The 24,569-nt window shown below is 42.2% G+C and overlaps 2 protein-coding genes across 4 annotated transcripts in view; one reads left to right on the top strand and one right to left on the bottom strand.

Moving 5' to 3' along the window:
- Window positions 1-24,569, top strand: part of ZNF281 (zinc finger protein 281) — a 523,665-nt gene that overhangs the window by 49,558 nt on the left and 449,538 nt on the right. The window lies entirely within an intron of this gene.
- On the bottom strand, window positions 1,140-24,278 carry TMEM98 (transmembrane protein 98). 3 transcript variants are annotated; one of them, XM_075278673.1, is made up of 7 exons: window positions 24,184-24,278; window positions 11,954-12,132; window positions 8,468-8,599; window positions 7,667-7,700; window positions 7,412-7,527; window positions 2,918-2,977; window positions 1,140-1,759 (listed from the first exon to the last, which is right to left on the bottom strand). In XM_075278673.1, the coding sequence occupies exons 2-7, from the start codon at window positions 12,082-12,084 to the stop codon at window positions 1,552-1,554; spliced, it is 681 nt and encodes a 226-aa protein (XP_075134774.1). In that variant the 5' UTR covers window positions 12,085-12,132; window positions 24,184-24,278; the 3' UTR covers window positions 1,140-1,551. The 3 variants fall into 3 exon arrangements, with proteins under 3 accessions (XP_075134774.1, XP_075134776.1, XP_075134775.1); XM_075278675.1 differs by lacking the exon at window positions 24,184-24,278 and adding an exon at window positions 23,320-23,409; XM_075278674.1 differs by lacking the exon at window positions 24,184-24,278 and adding an exon at window positions 21,291-21,349.

The following is a 24,569-nucleotide window of genomic DNA, read 5'->3' as shown; positions in this document are numbered from 1 at the left end:
CCAACCCTTCATCAGATCTAAAAACATACAGGAAATTACACTAATAACTGCATCAGTATAAATTATTTAAAAATATATAAAATCATTTACTGAATATGAAATCTTAAAAAGACAAAAATGATGATCCATAGTTTCAAAGAGAGGAGGAGGGGGGTCTCTGTTTGTCAACAGTAAGTTATGCGTTAGATAAACATTACATGTTTTCCCTATATACATCTATATTCTATAATATGCAAGGGACATAGAATAGTGCTGATTTCCCTTCCATATTATAGTGTGAGCGCGTTTAACTGTCATCTATTGGTATACCCAATACTTACCTGTTGCATTCCCACCGACCTATGGTCGTCCAAGTGTAATGCTGCCAAACATATTCTGTGTACCAGTAAGGGCATACATATGCTCCTGTGATGTAAGAACCTGCTATTTCAAAGATCCAAGAGAAGCGCGGTTATTCTGGTCTATCCTACCAATACAATGCCATGAGAAATTATTTCGTATTCTTCACTCTGCTTAATAACCTGCGCCCCACAATCTGGATGATGATGTGACAGCTTCCACTTAACCAAGGGTGAACCTACCTGTTTCGCCGCCCGGGGCGGACGACAGAAAGCCACCCCCACCTCCCGGGAGGTGGGGGCGGAGGGGGCAGGGTGGAGTGAAGGGGGCGTGGCGGACAAGCGTTAGCAGGCAGAGAGCAGGCAGGGAGAGGACCTGCTCTCTGCCTGAGCGTGAGGGGAGGCCGCTGGAGCAGCACTGCGTACACAGGGCCTCCCCAATTCACTGCTTGGTGATGGTGACGCTAAGCCAGTCCAGTACAGCTTGTCCTGGACTGGCTTAGGTAAGCAAAAATGCCGCTCTCCCCGGGGCCCTGGCATAGCGCCGCCTGAAGCGGTTGCCTCATGGGAGGTACGGCGTTACATTTAAATACCATCAAAATTATTACTACTAAATTTTCTGCAATGATATATAGTATGGTAGCCAATAACCAACATTTCTGTGTTTGGTGGTGACATCACAGACCATATAAAAGCAGTACTTGGAACAACTTTTCTGAGTACAATATGGCATTTACTATGCTTAAGGATAATCTCAGATGGCGCGGTGCCTTGCCTGGGGGGAGCATTGCATGACCAATGAATCAACGAACACAGAGAAGAAAATCCCTCTGCCAGGCTTCACCCCCACAGGCCATACACTAAACATAACACAGTATATCTGTGCGGCTTGGTATCTATCACACCTACCCTAACAGCCATGGGTAAATATACTGGTCTCTGAATAATATATCCATGGCTGGGTGTCTATGTACTGCTAGCTGCCTGCATGAAGGGAGTATAGAAATGTGGGTAGAAGTAATTTGAGCAACCCCTTTAATTTTCTCCCCCCTTACTTGTCTAGACCAGAGCTATTCCAGCTACTTATATTTTTTAAAAGGACACTTTTCTATTCTCATTAGTCATATACTCTCCCAAAGTCTATGAGAAAGATCTGGATAGCCGAGACTATTGAAGTGAAACAATTGTGAAGTGTCATCCCCTCTCCAGATTACTAGATCGTAGACTGTTCTTGCAGAAAATTGTCTGCTCCTGTGATCACTCGTTCAGGTTCAGTTGCCATTGCAGCTTCTCTGAGAACTTGCATATGTTCCTCCGCTGCCGAAAGAGACTGATCGATCCAATCCATGCCAACCGCCAGATGACAGGCATTTTTTGTCACCAAAACCAGGTGGCTCACTGACAGCAGAAGAGCCGTTGTTCTGAAAATAGAAATACATAGTATGGACAAGTTCTAATAACTTGAGTTTTTGAAGATAATTTCCTCAAAATTGTGAACATAATTGTGATCTCCCATAAAAGGAAGTAAAGTCAATGCGGGGAATTTATGAATACAAAAATGTACATAGTTTTCTGATGTTTGCTTTAATAAATTTCATAGGACAAGATGTGCCAATTTTGCGCCTATAATCCGCCAATTGGGGGGCGGTTTCAGACATTATCAGGTGCAGTAAACACTCTTTATAGTTCCACTGCTGTCATTGTATTTGAAGGGATTCTACCATTAAAACCTTTTTTTTTTTTTTTTTGTGGATAAGATGTAGGAATAGCCTTTATAAAGGCTATTCGTCTCTTACCTTTAGACGTGGTCTCCGCTGCGCTGTTCCTTAGAAATACTGTTTTTTACCGGTATGTAAATGAGTTCTCCCGCAGCGATGGGGGCGGGCCCCACCGCTGCCAGAGAAGTGTCTCCAAGCGCCGCCTCCTTCTTCGTCCGCCGCGTCTTCTTCCGGCACAGGCTCGTAATTTCTAGCAGAGCAGGTGCACAGGCCACGGGAAAATGGCCACTAACAATACTGTGCAAGCGGCCACTTTCCCGTGACCTGTGCGCCTGCGCAGTCTGCTCTGCCCAAGGCCCGAGGCCTAGAAGTTACGAGCCTGCGCCGGAAGAAGACATTGAAGATGACGCTGCGGACGAAGAAGGAGGCGGCGCTTGGAGACACTTCTCTGGCAGCGGTGGGGATGCCCCCATCGCTGTTTGAGTGCTGGGGCCGGACCCCATCGCTGCAAGAGAACTCATTTGCATACCGGTAAAAACCGGTATTTCTAAGGAACGGCGCAGCGGAGACCACGTCCAAAGGTAAGAGACGAATAGCCTTTCTAAAGGCTATTCCGACGTCTTATCCACAAAAAAAAGGTTTTAGTGGTAGAATCCCTTTAACACGCATGCATTGGCATAAGTCTGAGCTCCCTAGGACATGCATTGACGTAAATTTGAATTCCCTTGGAGAAAATCTTCCCCAAACATTCAATAAAATAAGTATATATGACACATTGGAACATATACTTTCATTAAGGAGCCATGTTTTCCTAATCTAGAAATACCTCTTTAAAGATCAAAATATACTGTATATACATACCTTGCATCAAGTAGTTTCGGGTCTAGAGGTGGATACATAGAACGGACCACATCATCAACTCTAAAGGAACATAGCAAAATTAACAGGTTATGTCATTTATGTGTTACAAGCATAAGTCAAGTATTACAAGTATTGGCTTTAAATATATGACTCCTGGAACCATGATACAGTCATAGACACGAGCCTTAGGCCAAGGCCCCACGGGCCAGAAATGCCGCAATTTGCCCGTGGCGGAAACGCCGCGGGAAAAATTGCGGCGTTATACAGTAACTGCAAAGTGGATGGGATTCATGCGAATCCATGGCCACTTTGTGTTTAAAACCACAGCGTGGACATGCTGCGATTTCCAAAATCAGTGTGGTTTTGGAAATCGCAGCATTTCAATTATATCTACGGAAACGCCGGCGGCTTTCCCGTATATATAATTGTAACAGAAAATCCGCGAGGAAAATGCCACAAACTTTCTGTTAAAAGCGCTGTGGGAATAACTGCAATGCTTTTCCGCCATGGCCCATGGGACCTTAGCCTTAACCACTTCCGGACCGCCCATAGACTATATACGTCCGGGAAGTGGTTGCCTAGTTCTGACAGGACGTACCGGTACATCCAGTCAGAACACAGTAGCTGCATGGAGATCGTGCAGCTGCTTTCAATAGGAGCCGGCTGTAACTTCAGCCAGAGCTCCCAGAGAGAAGACAGGGCAGATTTATTACCTCCCCTGCCTTCTCGATCGCTGTGTATACAGCGCTCAATGAGCGCTGTATACACAGCTATGGACGCAGCCATAATTCAGCTGCCCTCTGACCCGGCGGACACGTGATCCGCCAGGATCAGAGTCTTACAAGAGCTGCTGAGTCCTACAGGACCCCAGATCAGCTCTATAAGGTGTGTATACAGTGTGCAGGAGGCTGTATTTCTCCTGTAACTGGGGTTAAATGTACCAGCCTCAGTTATAGGAGAAATCAGCCTCCCTAACAAAGAAATAAGTGATCAGATGTCCCCAAAGGTCTCTTATCACCTTATGGGGACACAATCTGGGAAAAAAATAAAATAAAAATATAATAAAAAAGTTTTTTTAAAAAATGTAAATAAAATAATAATAAAAAATAAATAAATAATATGCTAATAAAACGCCGTTATTAAAGGTTATAGCCGCCCCACCCCCGGCTACCCCATACAAAATAAAAATTACCGTAACGGAGAGGAAAAACTATATTATAAAGTTTTTCAGTGACACTTTGTGTTATTAAATTAAAAAATAAATAAATAAATTGAAAACCAGACACAATTTCCCTCCTATTTTGTTTATATTTTCCTGGATATAAAAAAAATTAAAACACATTCGAAAATAAAGATAACATAAAAATAAAGCCCTATGTGTCCCTGAAAAAAAGACGCAAAAATTAGTTGACTGAGACATACGGGAAAAATGTTACAGACCTCAAAACCGCACATACAAAATAAACCTAAAATGTGTCTGGTCCTGGACCACAAATTGGCCCGGTACTGAAGTGGTTAAAGAGGTATTCCTATGTTATATGCATAAAGTACACTATAAATATCTAATAGATGGGGCACCACCTTGGAGACCTGCATGTATCTCCATGGGGATCTTTCAACCCCTGTCGCTTCCAGGGAGCTGACTACTGTCTACCACATTCAGGTAGAAAATTAATGGAGAGGTGACCATGTGTGCAACTTTCTTTACTTCTATGGGATTTAAAGGGTGTCCTTCAACAGTAAATTCTTTGTAATTCTAATCCCAGTACTTTATACAGGTAATTCTCCAATGACACCCATAGGACACCCATAGAAGTCAATGGAAAGATTTGCTCATTTGCCTGGTCACTCTCCATTCATGCTTTATTGGAATACAGTAGGCAGCGGCTTCCTCACATGGAGTGTTATTAATACATTTTGTAATACACTTTATTAACAGTTTTTTTCCCCTTATTCTTTCTCTTGTTTCTCTATTACTGTGTACAGAGAAGGGGCTTGTGTAAAATGAGGGTGGGGGAGGATCATTTTATACAGTTATATTTCAGGAATTACAAAACGTAAAGACTTGCTTTTGGTGCCATATGAAAGAGGAGATTCTCTCCTTTCATATGACACTATGTTGCTCTATCTGAATTATTTCCATAGATATCACTAGATGAAAACACATTCTAGATTTTCCCATTGTAACTTTTGACCCTGCGCTTTGTCAGGTTTTGTAAGGTGAACTCTATTCAGGTAAATGAGAATGAGCTGTAATGCCTGACACAACCTAAGGACAAGAGTGGTGCTGTTTCTGGGAAAGAAGCAGACTTTTTTCTAAACTTGCACCACCCTTAATTCAAGGGTAGAAATCCGTATTTGCTATGATGTCATACTAAATGTTATAAATATACTGCACAAGTTTGAAATTACGACAATACGTCTTTTTTTTTATCTAGATTGTAATCCCCATATTGTGGCTTCTCTCTTTCATCTATTGTTTGGTAGAGCACACGCCCCAAGTCCATCACTGCAATATTATCCTTTTCAACAGAGTTGGCCAAGCTTTTTAAGTATGGAAACCATTGGAACCAAGTGACGAGGAAAAGGCACATGTGACCCTAGGAAACTTTCCTACAAATTCTTTGCACATTCCTCCTTAAAATGCCCTTTTGCACCATATTTGTGAATATTGCCACTGATAATTACTTTTTGCATTTACCCCACAGTCATGCCTTCATACATGATTGTGCTGCTTCCTTCTCTTCCCTCCTATGAGCTATCTTAGTCCCACCCAAGCTACTGACATGGAATGAGACCCACAAAAACAGACTGAAACCCCAAAGTCATAATCTGCAGTTTACCAATGTGAGATCCACTGGCAGATTACCATCTATTATCTGGCTGTCTCCTCTCCCACATGTATTACTCCACCTATGGCAGCCTGCATGTCTCCTCAAGGCACTAATATTAGCTTATTTACCCAGGGTAAGGTCAATACATCACCGCATTTGGAAAAAAGGAAGGAAGGAATGTGACCCTGTAACAATGGTGACCTCACAGCATGCTAAGAAGTCATGCTGAGAATTCCAGTATCCTCGCGGCAGGATAGAAACAGATTGCTTGTCTAGAAATTGCTCTTTGTTGTATTATATCAGTTTAAGGATTATTATACTGTAGTCATTTGGATCCAACCTATTTTACTGTATAAAAATTCTAATATCTTTATAGTGTTATATCTGTGTGTAGAATTTACATTTACCTAGAAATCCCAGTAGGCTAGGAAGCAGGAACTGTGTTGACTGAGCCACTCTGCATCTGAATAAAGCCTTTTAATTCTCTCAGTGCTGGTGACAATGCTAAGGCATACTGAGGTTTCATTGTGAATTCTCATGCATATTAGAGTAGCACAATAAACAGCCATCTTCATTGGGAGTCTTTGCCAGGTGTTCTGTCTGACTGCTAACACTGTAGAGTAATGGCCTCCAGCTGTTGCAAAACTACAACTTCCAGAATAGTTTGAGATATTCTTTTAAAGGTAATCCTAAAAGCTAAAGATTCTAAAAAAAGGAATTGTTCCATTAGGACAACCTATGCTCATACCTTATATGCCGCAAATGACTATGTAGTGTATGATTGCTACATATACATGGACAAAATTGTTGGTACCCATCATTTAATGAAAAAAAACCCCACAATGGTCACAGAAATAACTTTCTGGGGCTGCTTTGCTGCATCTGGTACAGGGTGTCTTGAATCTGTGCAGGGTACAATGAAATCTCAAGACTATCAAGGGATTCTAGAGAAAAATGTGCTGCCCAGTGTCAGAAAGCTTGGTCTCAGTTGCAGGTCATGGGTCTTGGAACAGGATAATGACCCAAAACACACAGCTAAAAACATCGAAGAATGACTAAGAAAAAAAACATTGGACTATTCTGAAGTGTCCTTCTATGAGCCCCGACCTAAATCCTATTGAGCATCTCTGGAAGGAGCTTAAACATGTCGTCTGGGAAAGGCACCCTTCAATCCCGAGACAGCTGGAGCAGTTTGCTCATGAGGAGTGGCCGAAATACCTGCTGAGAGGTGCAGAAGTCTCATTGACAGTTACAGGACTCATTTGATTCCAGCGATTGTCTTAAAAGGTTGTGCAACAAAATATTAAGTTAAGGGAACCATCATTTCTGTCCGGGCCTGTTTCATTAGTTTTATTTTTTTAAAAAAACAATTCTGTTGAAGCAAAAAGCAATGTCTGACTTTCATTTGCTCATTTTCCTAGAATTTTTTATTTATTATTACATATGTCAAATTCAAGTTATTTCTGTGATATTTCATTAAACGAGGGGTACCAACAATTTTATCCACGTCTGTATACACTTGGGTTCTTTCATAAACAACTCAATAGTAATATACAATATAATCTCTAATATCATGAGTCCCATCCCAGCTTTATTATGTGCCCATACATGGCCAAACAACACTCGAGCACCTGGCCTGACACTCCATAAAATTTCTTACCTTGGACTGATTCTTTTTGCGACTACAATGATGTCATTCAAGCTTGAGGGTGTTTTCATTTTAGCACCTGACCCCATAGTCATAGCAACTAGCTTTTCAGTCAGTGTATGGCATATCTAAAAAGAAAGAAGTCCTATTAAAAGAGTGCTTGTGCAGAACGTCTGTGGCAATTGAGTCCCTAACTGTGGCTTCTGCTTTCATGTTACTAGATTACCATTTAGTTTGGCAATTTTAATAAGGCTTTTGCATACATACCTTTAGAATCGAAATGCAGTGAGACACAAGGCCCCTGTGCAAAACAAAAAGGAAACAAATGTTGATTAAGTGATTCTTTATGAAACAATTTTTTTTAAATATTTTTTGCTTTTGTGGTATAGGGCCTTATATATATGCAGCGGGCCCAAATACGTACTTGAGACCCATTTCGTTAAAGGTGGGCAATGGAAGGTAATATTTCCATATAATTAACAGTTGCAAACTATAGAGAACCTCTCTAAAGTATTACCTAATACAGCCTGTCACACCGTAAATAAAAGTAGTGCGATAAACACATAAAAACACCCAAATAATATTAAGATTAAATAATACCTCCACTGCCATTAGGTACATTAATAACAAACCTCCACAAAAGTGTTCTGGAGAAGTCAATATGAAGGTAGTGTGGAGCAGTAGAGCAGCCTACATGGTGGTTGGTTGGGGCATCTTTTGGCTATGTTATAATTTGACCCTCAGAGTATACCGAGTATATGTAAATAGAAGTATCCTATCCCTATATAAGATGTGGTTATTTGAAAGCACCTACAGTTTTCTTGAGGGAGCTAGATACAACCCTTATTTGGCTCATTTATGCCCATAAATATATTTTCAAAAATTATAGAGAAACCTCCCTGAGACAACTCCCAAAACTGAAAAATGGTCTTTAAAGGAAAATGGTGCTCTTTAAGAAAAGATCAATATACATTAGTCTAGATACCAATTGGTCTTCTCAAAGAAGTAGTTTTTGTGGATGTTTTAGTGTAACTAAATGAATTAGGTTATATTGATTTGTAAACCTACGATGCGTCTTCAATCCAATCTTCATCTTCCAAAATTGCTTCAATTTGTGGGTTTGTGATCACGACATCGTCCAGTTCTAGTTCTGAAGGCTCAGATTGTGTTTCCATTGCTCCAATTAAATCCACAGTTGGCCTTTTAAGAACATAGAAATATATAAATGAATCTGGCTTTGCATTGAATGGATTTTCCAGGATGGTAATTCTTAGGACAGGCTTTTAATATTTTATAGGTGGAGGTCCTGACTCCTGACATCTCAATTGATTATCTGTATATAGACAAGACTAGTAGCTGCCTGTACCTGACATCTGGCCAGGCCCAGATGACTCCAGTGGACACCATATAGGAATGTAATACACTAAATAAATAGTATATAGCGGTGGCCAAAATTGTGAAAATGTTTTGAAATTTGTTACATTTTTCTACAGAATTTATTTCTGATCACAATACAAAAAAATTCAAATGTCTGCAATGAAAAAAAAAATTATAAAGATCGGCATATCGATTAGCTTCAAATCGTTGGTAGTCTGAATAAATGGCTTTACTGGTGTAAGGACTGAGAGGCAGGGGCGGATCCAGGGCCGGGCGAGCCGGGCAACCGCCCGGGGCCCCGCGCTTAGCGGGGCCCCGCGGCCCGGCCCTAACAAAATGGTCCCGGTCAGCCTCGGCATAGTCGGGCAAGTGCCGGGGCCCACAGAGCCTCTGGGGGCCCTGGCACTTGCCTGTCACGATTTCGATGGAATACATACGCGATGCAGGAGCTATGAGATCAGCTCCTGCTTTAAAGCTCCGGCCCGGCTTGCGTATGTAGGCGCAATGACGTCATCACATCACGCTTACACACGCAAGCCGGGCCGGAGCTAAGCAGGAGCTGAGATCACAGCTCCTGCATCGCGTATGTGACTGGAGAGAGGACGTCGGGGGAACGATGGAAGGTGAGTGATAGAAGGTGAGTGTAAGTGTTTGTTTTGTATTACATATTAAGGTGAAACGTAATGAAGGGGGCCCAATGAAACTGGGGGGAAAATGAAGGAAGGGGGCGACCGGCATGACACTGGGGAAGATGAAGGGGGGGGAGAACAGCATGACACTGGGGCAGATGGAGGGGGGAGAACAGCATGACACTGGGGCAGATGGAGGGGGGGAGAACAGCATGACACTGGGGCAGATAGAGGGGGGAGAACGGCATGACACTGGGGCAGATGGAGGGGGGGGAGAACAGCATGACACTGGGGCAGATGGAGGGGGGGAGAACATCATGACACTGGGGCAGATGAAGGGGGGAGAACGGCATGACACTGGGGCAGATGGAGGGGGAGAACGGCATGACACTGGGGCAGATGAAGGGGGGAGAACGGCATGACACTGGGGCAGATGAAGGGGGGAGAACGGCATGATACTGGGGCAGATGAAGGGGGAGAGAACAGCATGACACTGTGGCAAATGAAGGGGGGGAGAACGGCATGACACTGAGGCAGATGAAGGGGGGAGAATAGCATGACACTGGGGTGGATGGAGGGGGGAGAACAGCATGACACTGGGGCAGATGAAGGGGCGAGAACAGCATGACACTGGGGCAAATGAAGGGGGAGAGAACGGCATGACACTGGGGCAGATGAAGGGGGGAGAATGGCATGACACTGGGGCAGAGACGGGGGGGGACATGAAACTGTGGGCAGATAAAGGGGGAGAATGGCATGAAACTGGGGACAGAGATAGAGGGGGGACATGAAACTAGGGGTAGATGAAGGGTGTATATGAAAATGGGGAGAGATGGAGGGGGGACATATAATTTACGGGTGACTGCAGGAGGATTATACTATGTGGAATCACATGAAAAATTAATGAGAATGGGCGGAGTCAACATAAAAGTGGGCAGGGCCTAATTTGCTGCGGCGCACTGCGCGTAGGGCCCCGCCAAAGTCAATTGCCCAGGGCCCCGCAAACCCTGGATCCGCCACTGCTGAGAGGTTTATGAAGAGTCTGCGACTTCTTCAGAAATCTGTCTGATGTCTTTGTGCCACAATGGAAATCTACTCCAGGTAGAAACTGGCATAGATTTTTATTGTAAGTCACACCAGAAAATTGGAATGAGTTATAATATATTGGACATATTGGCCGATCCATGCCTTGCACCTTCCACATGCTCACAATGTGGCGGGTGATGCATGGAACAGGGCTTGAGATGCAAGTTTGGGACCTTCACCAAACCTACGCTTCAATATCATCAAAATACACCATCACTTGATCTTTTCTATGCAGATATTGCAAGGCTGGTTGGTGGGCTATCTGGAGTATAAGGAAATGAGGACACTAAAGAACAAAGTTATTGGGGGTAATGAAAGGAAGACACTCCATTTGATAGTGATGATGATGACGTGAAAACATATGAGCTACATAATATGGGGTAAATTTATTATCCTACCTAAGCCTGTTTTCTGGCATAGATAGGTGATATTGTGGCCCTTTCTTGCACCAAATGTGGAACACATTCTCTTTTCTGTGAATTGATAGCCACTCCTTGAATGTGGGTGAGACAGGGACGCCTCTGCCCAATATATTTATTATAACACATACCAGTAACCTGGCATGAGGAAATCTATGCAAGTTAACTTCTCTTTCAGTTGATACCGTATAGAAACTTTTACAAGTTTTCAATGAGCATGCAAAATTGCAAAATCTAAAAAAGAAGAGTCCACAATATGGACTGTGTAATGTGATCGCAATAAACTTATGTTTGCTGCAAGCTTATGTAGATCTCAACCATCAAATGGCCATCCCTACTGTACTATATTGTAGTTGGTATCCATGTCCAACCACAGTACAATCAGCAAACCCTATCTCCAGAGATATTTTGGTTATAGAAATTTATCTATTATGGAATTGCTTTTTATGCAGTTTCCTATTATGGACAGATGAAGCCTCTTAGCTCAGTGTAGATAGCCCAAACAAGACAAAAAAGGTAGGTGGTACTCCTACCAGACCCTATATAGGAACCAGGCTGTATCAGTATGGATAGTAAACCACTATATCCAGCCAGTGGTGGACAGACAGTAACACGTATTACCTAGCTGCCGGGCAACTAGACCTCAAAACATTTGTGATAGCTGTAGCCATGTATCTCATCTACAGCAGTGTTTTTCATCTGACCTATACTCTATACATAGAGAATAACTAGCCGATCTGTAAGAGTCCGACCACTGAGACTCCCTGTGATCACAAGACCATGGAATCTGCGTGTTCTGTATAAGAGGAAGATCATGCAATTGAGCTACTGTACTATTCATCTGGGAAGAATTGCAATCTTCAGCAGTCCCATAAAACTGAATGGAGTGGCGATGCACATGTTCAACCGGATGCTCCATTCATTTAGGACACACAGGTACCCTGTTCTCAAGATTGCCGACACAATCAAACTTTCACCTCTACTCCATGGACAAGGGACAGTTTGTTATTAACAGAAAACCCCTTTGAGGCTTTCACTCTTACTTGTTATTGTAGTGTGTAAGAAGATTTTTCGTTCGGCAGTAGCGTTGCCTGCAGACCACTACCAAGGCCACAAAGGAAGCCAGGAAAATAGTAGCCAGAACACCAATAGCTACAATTACCACAGTCTCCATCTCTTTGCTGGATGAGTAAGTCAGTCACATGGAATGATGTTCAATCATCTGTAATGTAAGAAAAAGTTATATTACTAAAGTTATCACTGAGCTGACAGCAAGGAAGGGGATAGGGGGCTTGGGATTGTTCAAACCAAAATTAGGAATATATAGGATGTGGAGCTTGTGGTTGGATTGGGGAAGATGATTCTGAAGTCCCACAATCTATTCAGAACATTTGTTGATCCATTTATTATGGTAATCTTTGTTGTTATTGTATACATGGGGCATACCATAAATAAGTAAGTTAGTCTAGTAAGTCTACTCTAGTAAGTTATTTGTGGATTAACCTATAAGAAATAGACCTCCAAATGTGGTTGTCTTCTGCTGAATGTTTTTGGTCCAATATTGTTTCAAGATTGGGGAACACAAAAGTTTCCTTTGTTAGGGAGATCCACATGACGCGGATGGAAAAAAAACAGCACATGTATTGGTTGAATTCCAAATACGGCTCACATGAGCTAACATACTTCAGTTCTGCCAAACCACATTCACGATCTAGCCAATACAGTGTTGGTCAAAAGTATTGGCACCCCTGCAATTCTGTCAGATAATACTCATTTTCATCCAGAAAATGGTTGCAAGCACAAACTCTTTGGTATTAATATCTTCATTTATTTTGCTTGCAATGAAAAAACACAAAAGAGAATGAAAAAAAAGTCAAATCATTGATCATTTTACACAAAACTCCAAAAATGGGCCGGACAAAAAGTATTGGCACCCTCAGCCTAATACTTGGTAGCACAACCTTTAGACAAAATAACTGCGAACAACCACATCATTGAGTTTCTTTATAGAGATGAGCGAACAGTGTTCTATCGAACACATGTTCGATCGGATATCAGGGTGTTCGCCATGTTCGAATCGAATCGAACACCACGTGGTAAAGTGCGCCAAAATTCGATTCCCCTCCCACCTTCCCTGGCGCCTTTTTTGCACCAATAACAGCGCAGGGGAGGTGGGACAGGAACTACGACACTGGGGGCATTGAAAAAAATTGGAAAAAGTCATTGGCTGCCGAAATCAGGTGACCTCCATTTTAGACGAATAGTGGATTTCAAATCCGGGTCATATGAGAATGTGAACTTTGTGACTATGAGACAGGGATAGCTGTACAGGCAGGGATAGCTAGGGATAACCTTTATTTAGGGGGGAATGTTATTAAAAATAACTTTTTGGGGCTCTATCGGGTGTGTAATTGTGATTTTTGTGAGATAAACTTTTTCCCATAGGGATGCATTGGCCAGCGCTGATTGGCCGAATTCCGTACTCTGGCCAATCAGTGCTGGCCAATGCATTCTATTAGCTTGATGAAGCAGAGTGTGCACAAGGGTTCAAGCGCACCCTCGGCTCTGATGTAGCAGAGCCGAGGCTGCACAAGGGTTCAAGCGCACCCTCGGCTCTGATGTAGGAGAGCCGAGGGTGCACTTGAACCCTTGTGCACCCTCAGCTCTGAAACATCAGAGCCGAGGGTGCGCTTGAACCCTTGTGCACACTCTGCTTCATCAAGCTAATAGAATGCATTGGCCAGCGCTGATTGGCCAATGTATTCTATTAGCCTGATGAAGTAGAGCTGAATGTGTGTGCTAAGCACACACATTCAGCTCTACTTCATCGGGCTAATAGAATGCATTGGCCAGCGCTGATTGGCCAGAGTACGGAACTCGACCAATCAGCGCTGGCTCTGCTGGAGGAGGCGGAGTCTAAGATCGCTCCACACCAGTCTCCATTCAGGTCCGACCTTAGACTCCGCCTCCTCCGGCAGAGCCAGCGCTGATTGGCCGAATTCCGTACTCTGGCCAATCAGCACTGGCTAATGCATTGTATTGGCTTGATGAAGCAGTGCTGAATGTGTGTGCTTAGCACACACATTCAGCTCTACTTCATCGGGCTAATAGAATGCATTGGCCAGCGCTGATTGGCCGAATTCCGTACTCTGGCCAATCAGCACTGGCTAATGCATTGTATTGGCTTGATGAAGCAGTGCTGAATGTGTGTGCTTAGCACACACATTCAGCTCTACTTCATCGGGCTAATAGAATGCATTGGCCAATCAGCGCTGGCCAATGCATTCTATTAGCGTGAACTGAGTTTGCACAGGGGTTCTAGTGCACCCTCGGCTCTGCTACATCAGATTGCTACATCTGATGTAGCAGTGCCGAGTGTGCATCAGATGTGTAGTTGAGCAAAACTGACTCAGCACTGCTAAGTCTGCATTCGCATAGGAATGCATTGGCCAGCCTTCGGCCAATCAGCGCTGGCTCTGCCGGAGGAGGCGGAGTCTAAGGTCGGACCTGAATGGAGACTGGTGTGGAGCGATCTTAGACTCCGCCTCCTCCAGCAGAGCCAGCGCTGATTGGCCGAATTCCGTACTCTGGCCAATCAGCACTGGCTAATGCATTGTATTGGCTTGATGAAGCAGTGCTGAATGTGTGTGCTTAGCACACACATTCAGCTCTACTTCATCGGGCTAATAGAATGCATTGGCCAGCGCTGATTGGCCGAATTCCGTACTCTGGCCAATCAGCACTGGCTAATGCATTGTATTGGCTTGATGAAGCAGTGCTGAATGTGTGTGCTTAGCACACACATTCAGCTCTACTTCATCGGGCTAATAGAATGCATTGGCCAATCAGCGCTGGCCAATGCATTCTATTAGCGTGAACTGAGTTTGCACAGGGGTTCTAGTGCACCCTCGGCTCTGCTACATCAGATTGCTACATCTGATGTAGCAGTGCCGAGTGTGCATCAGATGTGTAGTTGAGCAAAACTGACTCAGCACTGCTAAGTCTGCATTCGCATAGGAATGCATTGGCCAGCCTTCGGCCAATCAGCGCTGGCTCTGCCGGAGGAGGCGGAGTCTAAGGTCGGACCTGAATGGAGACTGGTGTGGAGCTATCTTAGACTCCGCCTCCTCCAGCAGAGCCAGCGCTGATTGGTCGAGTTCCGTACTCTGGCCAATCAGCACTGGCCAATGCATTTCTATGGGGAAAAGTTAGCTTGCGAAAATCGCAAACTGACAGGGATTTCCATGAAATAAAGTGACTTTTATGCCCCCAGACATGCTTCCCCTGCTGTCCCAGTGTCATTCCAGGGTGTTGGTATCATTTCCTGGGGTGTCATAGTGGACTTGGTGACCCTCCAGACACGAATTTGGGTTTCCCCCTTAACGAGTTTATGTTCCCCATAGACTATAATGGGGTTCGAAACCCATTCGAACACTCGAACAGTGAGCGGCTGTTCGAATCGAATTTCGAACCTCGAACATTTTAGTGTTCGCTCATCTCTATTTCTTTACAATGCTCTGCTGTAATTTTAGACCATTCTTCTTTGACAAACTGCTCCAGGTCCCTGAGATGTGAAGGGTGCCTTCTCCAAACTGCCATCGAGAGACCTCTCCACAGGTGTTCTATGGGATTCAGGTCTGGACTCATTGCTGACCACTTTAGAAGTCTCTCTCAAACCATTTTCTAGTGCTTTTTGAAGTGTGTTTTGGGTCATTGTCCTGCTGGAAGACCCATGACCTCTGAGGGAGCCCCAGCTTTCTCACACTGGGCCCTACATTATACTGCACAATGTGTTGGTAGTCTTCAGACTTCATAATGCCATGCACATGGTCAAGCAGTCCAGTGCCAGAGGCAGCAAAGCAACCCCAAAACATCAGGGAACCTCCGCCATGTTTGACTGTAGGGACAGTGTTCTTTTCTTTGAAGGCCTCTTTTTTTTCCCTGTAAACTCTATGTTGATGCCTTTTCCCAAAAAGCTCTACTTTTGTCTCATTTGACCAGCGAACATTCTTCCAAAATGTTTTTGGCTTTCTCAGGTAAGTTTTGGCAAACTCCAGCCTGGCTTTTTTATGTCTCTGGGTAAGAAGTGGGGTCGTCCTGGGTATCCTACCATACAGTCCCTTTTCATTCAGACGCCGACGGATAGTACGGGTTGACAGTGTTGTACCCTCGGACTGCAGGGCAGTTTGAACTTGTTTGGATGTTAGTCGAGTTTCTTTATCCACCATCTGCACAATCGTGCGTTGAAATCTCTCGTCAATTTTTCTTTTCCAGCCACATCTAGGGAGGTTAGCCACAGTGCCATGAGCTTTAAACTTCTTGATGACACTGCGCACGGTAGACACAGGAACATTCAGGTCTTTGGAGATGGACTTGTAGCCTTGAGATTGCTCATGCTTCCTCACAATTTTGCTTCTCAAGTCCTCAGACAGTTCTTTGGTCTTCTTTCTTTTCTCCATGCTCAATGTGGTACAAACAAGGACACAGGACAGAGGTTGAGTCAACTTTAATCCATTTCAACTGGATGCAAGTGTGATTTAGCTATTGCCACCACCTGTTAGGTGCCTCAGGTAAGTAACAGGTGCTGTTAATTACTCAAATTAGAGAAGCATCACATGATTTTCAAACAGTGCCAATACTTTTGTCCACCCCCTTTTTATGTTTGGTGTGGAATTATATCCAATTTGGCTTTTTAACAATTCTTTTTGTGGTTTTCCATTGAAGACAAATTAATTGAAGATAATAATACCAAAGAATTTGTGATTGCAATCATTTTCTGTAAGAAAATGAGTATTATCTGACAGAATTGCAGGGGTGCCAATACTTTTGGCCAACACTGTATATGGACCATTTTTCCCAGGTCAAACACATACAATAGTACACCCCAACAGATTTGTCATATTACCATTAGTTTCCTTTCAGAATCAACATTTCCTATAAGATACCATTCTGCAAAATACTCCCACCAATGGGGGTTGTTGATTGCAAACACGATTTCTTGATTTGCTCACACAAATGAGTAATTTACATAACAAATTCACACCTTGTTACACCCCCCAAAAAAAGTCTTAGGAGCAAAACTAAAGTTTAGACTACAAAATTCTAATTATTAAGAATTAAAATAAGTCTAATTATTGATTAAGGAGAGGTACCAAGCAGCCAGTAGAATATAAAATGGTGGAACTTTGCGAAGAAAACCTTATTTAATGCTGTCAGCATTGGCAAAATAATAATAATAATAATAATAATTTCACTACCCAAGAAGGGTGAAGGCTACAAGAAGATCAGCAAAGCTTTACTTATCAGGCAGAATACTGTAGCAAAAGTGATACAAAAATTTAACAAAGGTGGAATTGAAACCATCTCACAGAGACATCCAGGTTGTCCATGGAAGTTAACACCTAAACAGGAGCATCTTCTACTGAGACCGGTTGAAAAAAAATTGCTATCTGAGTTCACTGCAAATATCCAAACTGGGGTTAGTGTTTCCTGTGCCACAATATGGTGTACACTTGTACATAGGAATGGCATGCATGGGTGTCGTCTATGAAGGAAGCCTTTACTAAAGCCCATGCACAGAAAAACCCTTCTGCAATTTTCCAGTACCCATGCTGAAAACTGCTGAGACTCAGGAGTAATGAAGCCAAGATAAATGTTGTGTTCTGCAAATTATACAATAAATCTGATTTACATGTGGATTTGCACTGGCCGCCTTTTCATTTTGAGATATTTCCTCTGCCACATTGCTGATCTCTGTGTACTGTGTCCAGGATTCCTGTGACGTTCATGAGCACCCAGCTGCTGATTTCGTCCTTTGTTGAGACCTATCTTCTATGTTCACTATATGTTGTGGGTACCATAACGTTCAAAGGTGAGAGTACCCCCACCTTTTATTGTGTCCACAATCATTATGCATGATTATGTATCGTTTGGCGCTGTTTTCTTCTTTTCCAAGCATTCCGTGTCTAGACTTAGTGCTATCATTAAAAATCATGGAGGTCAGATAACGTACTACTAGATGTAGTTCTTGGTGTTAAGTTTATTCTTTTTTGCATCCACTAATTAATAAAACTGAAAATCTTGTAATCTGTTATATTATTTATTAACCTTACTTTCATGTTATGGGTTAAACAAATGTTCTATGAAACTCAGTATTGTCAAGGTTTTGGAAATTGTTCTTGTCTTCATTGAGATAATGATTAAAATCTTATTATTCAAGGCTGGTGTACTTATTTATGCTGAGCACTGTACACTTGAAACAGCCCCTAGTCTGTTGGGTGAGTCTGACTCAGATGTGCTTTCTTCTACTCGTGGTGCTAGTGATCTATGCATACTAAATGACAATGACGATAGAGAAAATGTCGCTCATGCCCCTTTGGAGAGCGATCCTTAGACAGGCCTACATAATAATAAATGAGAAACAATAGGGCAGCATCTTGATTTAACCTCCTTCCTTCATGGATTCTTTTGCAGCCCTCCTGGTTGCCTCTAGGCTTGTTGTTAGGCTCGGAGTATGAAAGCCAGAGGCCACATGAATACTGCATTTGACTTGAGCCATATTGTGGCCATTCTGGTAACAATGTACTGATCTCCAACCTTTGACTCTCCAGCCTATTTGCATATGTGACTCCTTGACACAATCAAAGCATTTACAATTCCGAGAACCTTGGAGTGCCACAAGTTGTAGATTACTGTGATATACTGATACTAGCTGTACTATAATAAATAAATACTATTTACTATTAATATGAAGTCATCATTAAAAATACCAAAAAAGCAGATTGAAACACTGTAAACCTCCAAATATGTTAACCCCCCCACCCCACATCTCCTACCTGAAATTTAAAAGTAACATTGGGAAAGTGGGTAGTCAAGGAAAAAATAAGCAAGTAGGGATTGCCCAAAGTAGAGAGCCCTTTATAAGCTTATGCAAGCAACCATATTATAGCACTAAACAACCTCGGAGTTACAAACTGCCCTAATACGCCACCCATAGAAGCCTATAGGATCTGAGGGACATGCCGCCCTAAGCAACATTTCTAGAGGAGAATATCTTTGTAATAGCATATAGCGGTACCATACATTGGTATACTTTGTGCATACAGTCATATACACTGCCTGGCCAAAAAAAAAGTCGCCTTGTGCAACAAGGTACCGTTCCACCCCTGATATAATTATGAACTGTTCATGTGAGGAATTTGCATATATTCTTGAATATATAATTGAGCTGTATCCTGTCAAGTGAAGATCATAATTAAAGGTGTGAAGCGATGTCTACCAACGGAAGAGCTACCAGAGGAAGAGATGTTAGTGCCTTCAAGAAGGGGCAAGTCATTGGATTGCATCAGGCCAACAAATCGACCAAGGAGATAGCCAAAGTAACTGGTATCGGACAGAGAACTGTTCAGTGTATCATACGAGCATGGCGAGATGGTGGAGAACCCCCCTCCAACCGTGGAAAGTGTGGGCGTAAGACTATACTTGAAACTTGAGGTCGTAGGTCCCTAAAGCGACTGGTGAAGAATAACCGCCGGAAAACCACCTTTGAGCTCAAACAGATGTTCAACTCGACGGAGCGACACATTTCGGAGCGAACAATGCGACGAGAACCCAAAGGAATGGGTCTCAACAGTTGTGTCGCCACACGAAAGCCATTGGTGACAGAGACCAACAGACGTCGGCGCCTGTCATTTGCAAGAGACCACAAGGATTGGACCCTAGAGCAGTGGAGAAAGGTCATGTGGTCAGATGAATCACGTTTCACATTGTTCCAGAGTGATGGTCGTGTCCGGGTGCAATGAGAAGCACACGAAACACTGGAATGTGCTGGAAAGGAACCTGCGCTGTCACTCACCACCCCCAACGAATCTGCGTAACCTGGGCTCCCTGATACTCGAGAATTGGATCAAAATCCCTGAGTCTACACTAAAGAACATTATAGACTCCATACCGAGACGGATGTGTGCTGTTATTCGTGCTCATGGTGGCCCAACTAAATATTAACACTAGCGACTTTTTTTTTGGCCAGGCAGTGTAGTGCAGAGCTGCAGGAACTATATATAAGTGCCTACAGCATGTACACAACTCTGCCATATCCATGTGACCTAAGAACATGGTAGCCAAATATTTGATTGTAATATACCAATAAGTAATGTAGATATGCAATAGAGTATGGAAGATAAAGCAAGTATTTTTTATATGAAAGGTAAAACTTACCTTTTATTAATAAATTTAGAAACGTAGGACAAAAGAAGAATGAGACATATAGGATAACAAATATTAGCATGAAGGAAAAGAGTCACTCGTAAAATATTGTCTCTAACTGTGATATATCTGGTACCCTAGATTAATCTATAGAAAAGTGGATTGTATAGATCAAGTACGATCAAATAAAAGAGTCATGTGTCGTGCGTGCGGAGTGGTGCAACAAATGGAAAAACAGGAGGGATCATGATAGATGAAGATTGTATACATCAGTCCTCTACAGTCGTCATGTAGAAAGTCATGGTCATGTCCTGGAGCATAAATATACAGCACGCACTTACCACTGAGATAATAGAGGAAAATACATAGAAATGATCTCATCTCGGCACAAACTATATGAGAGTTAAATAGAGGCTTATGTTGTAGTGTGATATTACTGCAAGAGGTCTCTTGTTATGGCATAGAGTGGTATACAGCCAGCTGTCACTGTACGCCATAAATAGGAGTAATCACACAGGCAGGACTGGGTGCGCTCTAATAAGAGTGTTCACCTAGCTCCGCTCCACACTCACTCACACAGACTTCTCAACTGAACCTTATAGAGATCGGTACAAAAATACTTCCCTTCATGCTAGAAAGAGTTAAAATTAAAAAGGTTCCCTATGCGTTTCACCAGTACCCTCACCAGTACTGGATCATCAGGGGAGAGAGAATCAGTCTGAGAGGTGAATGGCCGTGTTCTAGCCAGGGAGTGTGTCCATAACACGAGACCTCCTGTAGTAATATCACACTACAGCCTCTATTTAGGCATTGCATAGCTCGTGAAGTGAAGTTTTACTTTTTACATAAAAAATACCTGATTTATCTTAAATACTCTATTGCTTTTCTAAATTACTTTGAAGAATTTTTTGATAGAGATTTTGATTTAGGTTTGACCGCCTGCGTATAGATATCTATACAGTCCTTATCAGAGTTATTGATATGCCAATAAACCTGACATATCAATATAAGGCCTCCAGGCTGCTCTCCTACAACAGTGTCCTACAACAGACCACAAGTCTCTTTCCCTGTTCCCACCATTACTAGATCACAATTCTCATTTGCCTTATTTACCTTGTTACTGAGCATTAGCCAATGGCAATTGCGGATAATTTAATAAAATCTGGATTTTCTTACCTAGGTTCCGACATCGAGGCAGCGTTGTATGGATGCTTACTTCCTTGTAGGCCTCACACTGATACATAAGTGGGTAAACATTTCTTGCCTACGTTTGCCTTTTCCTCAATCATTAACAGATTCGGGGAGTGACCATTTACCATTCACGTAATCCATTCCAGCTATCAATTGCTCTCATTCCAGTGCAATATAATTGTAAGGTTCACTGTTCTAGAAAATGATGACTTACCGAGCTGGAAAATCGCCATATGTGGTAATACGCAATATTTTAGATAGCTTTATTGGAATAGGAATAAACTTTCTTATGCTTATTTTAATACATATATTAAAGTCAGTTGACTTTAAAAAAAACTCAGTGGGAAAAAAAGGCGATGCATTTCTGTCGCTGTCTTTTCCACAGCGCTTTTTGGCTGCAGCTCACGACATGAGGATTTAGGATGTATATTCACTAATTCTGAAATAGAAAACGCATAGTAATCAACCTGGAAAAGCTCCTTAAGGATAAGGCCCCACAGGATGTTCTGCTGCGGGAAAAACTGAGGCGGCAATGCATCGCAGTTCTAACAGCAGCGCTTTAGACAGAAAGTTCACAGAGTTTTCCTCCGCGGACTTTCTGTTACCATTATATCTATGGGAAGGTTGTCGGTGTTTCCGTAGATACAATTAACATGCTACGATTTCAAAAACTGCGCCGGTTTTGGAAATCTCAGCATGTTCGTGCTGCGGATTTTAACGCAAAGTGGGCATGGGATTCACATGAATCCCATCCACTTTGCTTTTACTGTATAATGCCGTGATTTTTCCTCCGTGGGTGAATCACGGCATTTCTGGCCGGTGGGGCCTCGGACTGAGTCTGATGCCCCACTTTGTGGAAACGCAGCTTTTTTGTTGCAGATTTTGCTGCGATTTCTTTTGAGCCAAAGCCATGAGTGTCTACAAATGGAATGGGAAATATATAGGAAGCTCTTATACTTCTCCCTTCTGCTCAATCCATTACTGGCCTTGGCTCAAAAAAACGCAGGAAAATCTGCAACAAAAAAAGCTGTGTTTCCGCAATGTGGAACTTCAGCCTAAATCTGCCTCTGATGGTTTTCAATGGGAGGAAGTGAATAATGCTTTTTTATGTACTACAAAAATAAAATATCCAGCCCTAACTTGCCATGGTTTCGGTGCTGGAAAAGACTAAATATTTTTTATAATTCCTGAATTATATTTTGCCAGTGGAAACATACCATAGGCAAAATGACATCTTCCAAAATCAATTTGTCACAGATCACTTTTACTGGAAGTTTCAGTTGTAGTGTATAATACACAGTAGTGTATAGTGTATACACTAATAATAGTGTAGTGTATAATACCATAAAGGGGCTCATTGGGAAAAGTCATTTTTAACTAATCACATATTTGCATAGGCTTTAGAAAGTCTATTCCACACTTATCTGTAGTATGTAGATTGCCTCAGTGGTTTCTGAATAAGTCCTTTTTTATTCATATGCTAATTAGACTGGTGCACGATGCATTGTGCACCCTCTTTGCTATTGTTTCTTTTGCACAGGCTCAGCTTCCTGTTTGCACATGCACATAGGAGATAATAGCAGAGACAAGTGCTGCTGGGAACTTCCTGTGCTGGCTGGAAGCTCATTAGCATTAGAGATGAGCGAACACTGTTCGGATCAGCCGTTCCGAACAGCACGCTCCCATAGAAATGAATGGAAGCACCTGGCACGTACACTTTGCCGGCGGCCGGTCGCTGTGCCAGGTGCTTCCATTCATTTCTATGGGAGCGTGCTGTTCGGAACGGCTGATCCGAACAGTGTTTGCTCATCTCTAATTAGCATATGAATAAAAACAGACTTATTCAGAAACCACTGAGGCAATCTACATACTAAAGGTAAGTGTGGAATAGCATTTCTAAAGGCTATGCAAGTATGTGATTAGTTAAAAATGACTTTTCCCAGTGATAGAGCCCCTTTAACTTTTTCAGAACCTCACAGAACACCCAAATCCTACATAACATCATAATGCACACCTCAGCTGCTGCAGACCTTCTTTTTGAAGTGAAGACTACTTCAAATCAATCCGTGCTGGACAAGAAAATTCCTTCTTCCAAAAGAGGTTCCTGACCAGCTGAGGTGTATACTATAAGGAATTATGTACCACTTACTATAAATTATAAAGAATTTTATGACCTAAATAAATGTATTCTATAGCCTGTCGCTTCATGCATTTATATCATCACAAGTACTCCTTAGTAACATAGAGTATTCTTATTATTTACAATTATGGGGGGGGAATCACATATATAATTCACATCAATTACTTTCCTGTGCTTCAACAAAAAAAAAATCAAAAACAAAAATGTAAAAAAAAAAAATCAATAATAGGATTAAAATTCCTGCTTTTTACAAAAGCTGGATTAGTCGGTCCTATTTTAAAGAGCCCACATTAATTTATGAACTACTTACTAAACATGGGAAAACATGTTTAGAAACTTATGCATCATACATTTGATAGCATTTGGTAAAAGATCGAAAACTGTGTGGGGGGGGGGGAATTATAATTTTCTGAGCAATTATAATGTTGAAATGTTTTGAAATATACCCAATATATAATAAAGTAATAAAAATGGGAAAATTCCAAAAATCGTTTCCCGAGCTTTATAGAACTTCACATATATGAAGTTCAAGAAGGAAAAACCAGACACGGAGAGATAAATCATAGCCCTTCCCCCCCATACCAGGCGTATCAAAGACATTAAACTCCCATTAAAATATCTTATACCTGATATAACATAGAGCATAATGTTCTGACCTTGGGGTATATATAGGGACTACATCTATAGGTAACTTTACTGCAGTGGGGTAATATAGGAAAGGTAGAAAAGAAACTTTACCTTTTGTTCTCAGTTTCCTCCATTCCCACATTCCTGCTCTTATCTGAGACTCTGGGAGTAAGAACACATTCCAGCCTGACAGATTGCAGAGAACCTGGCCCTGTGCATTATGGGATTCATTCGTGCACCCAGAGCGCAGACACACACAAAATGGGAATCATGTCATAAATAAATATACATATGTACATACTATGACATTCTTTTAATATGGTATAAATGGATGTATCAAATTTTTTGGACTATTGGAAGTTACTAGAATAGTATAAAGGATCAGTCTGACTCTCCGAGTTACATAGGCTATAGTTCTGTGCTGGATTATGAAGATTTTTCTATGCTAGGTTACAAGAATTATACTATACTAATATTGTTTGGTGTATGAATGTATG

Source organism: Leptodactylus fuscus, chromosome 6 (assembly GCF_031893055.1).
Source record: "Leptodactylus fuscus isolate aLepFus1 chromosome 6, aLepFus1.hap2, whole genome shotgun sequence".
Taxonomy (NCBI): Eukaryota; Metazoa; Chordata; class Amphibia; order Anura; family Leptodactylidae; genus Leptodactylus; species Leptodactylus fuscus.
This window is presented reverse-complemented; position numbering and strand designations above follow the sequence as displayed.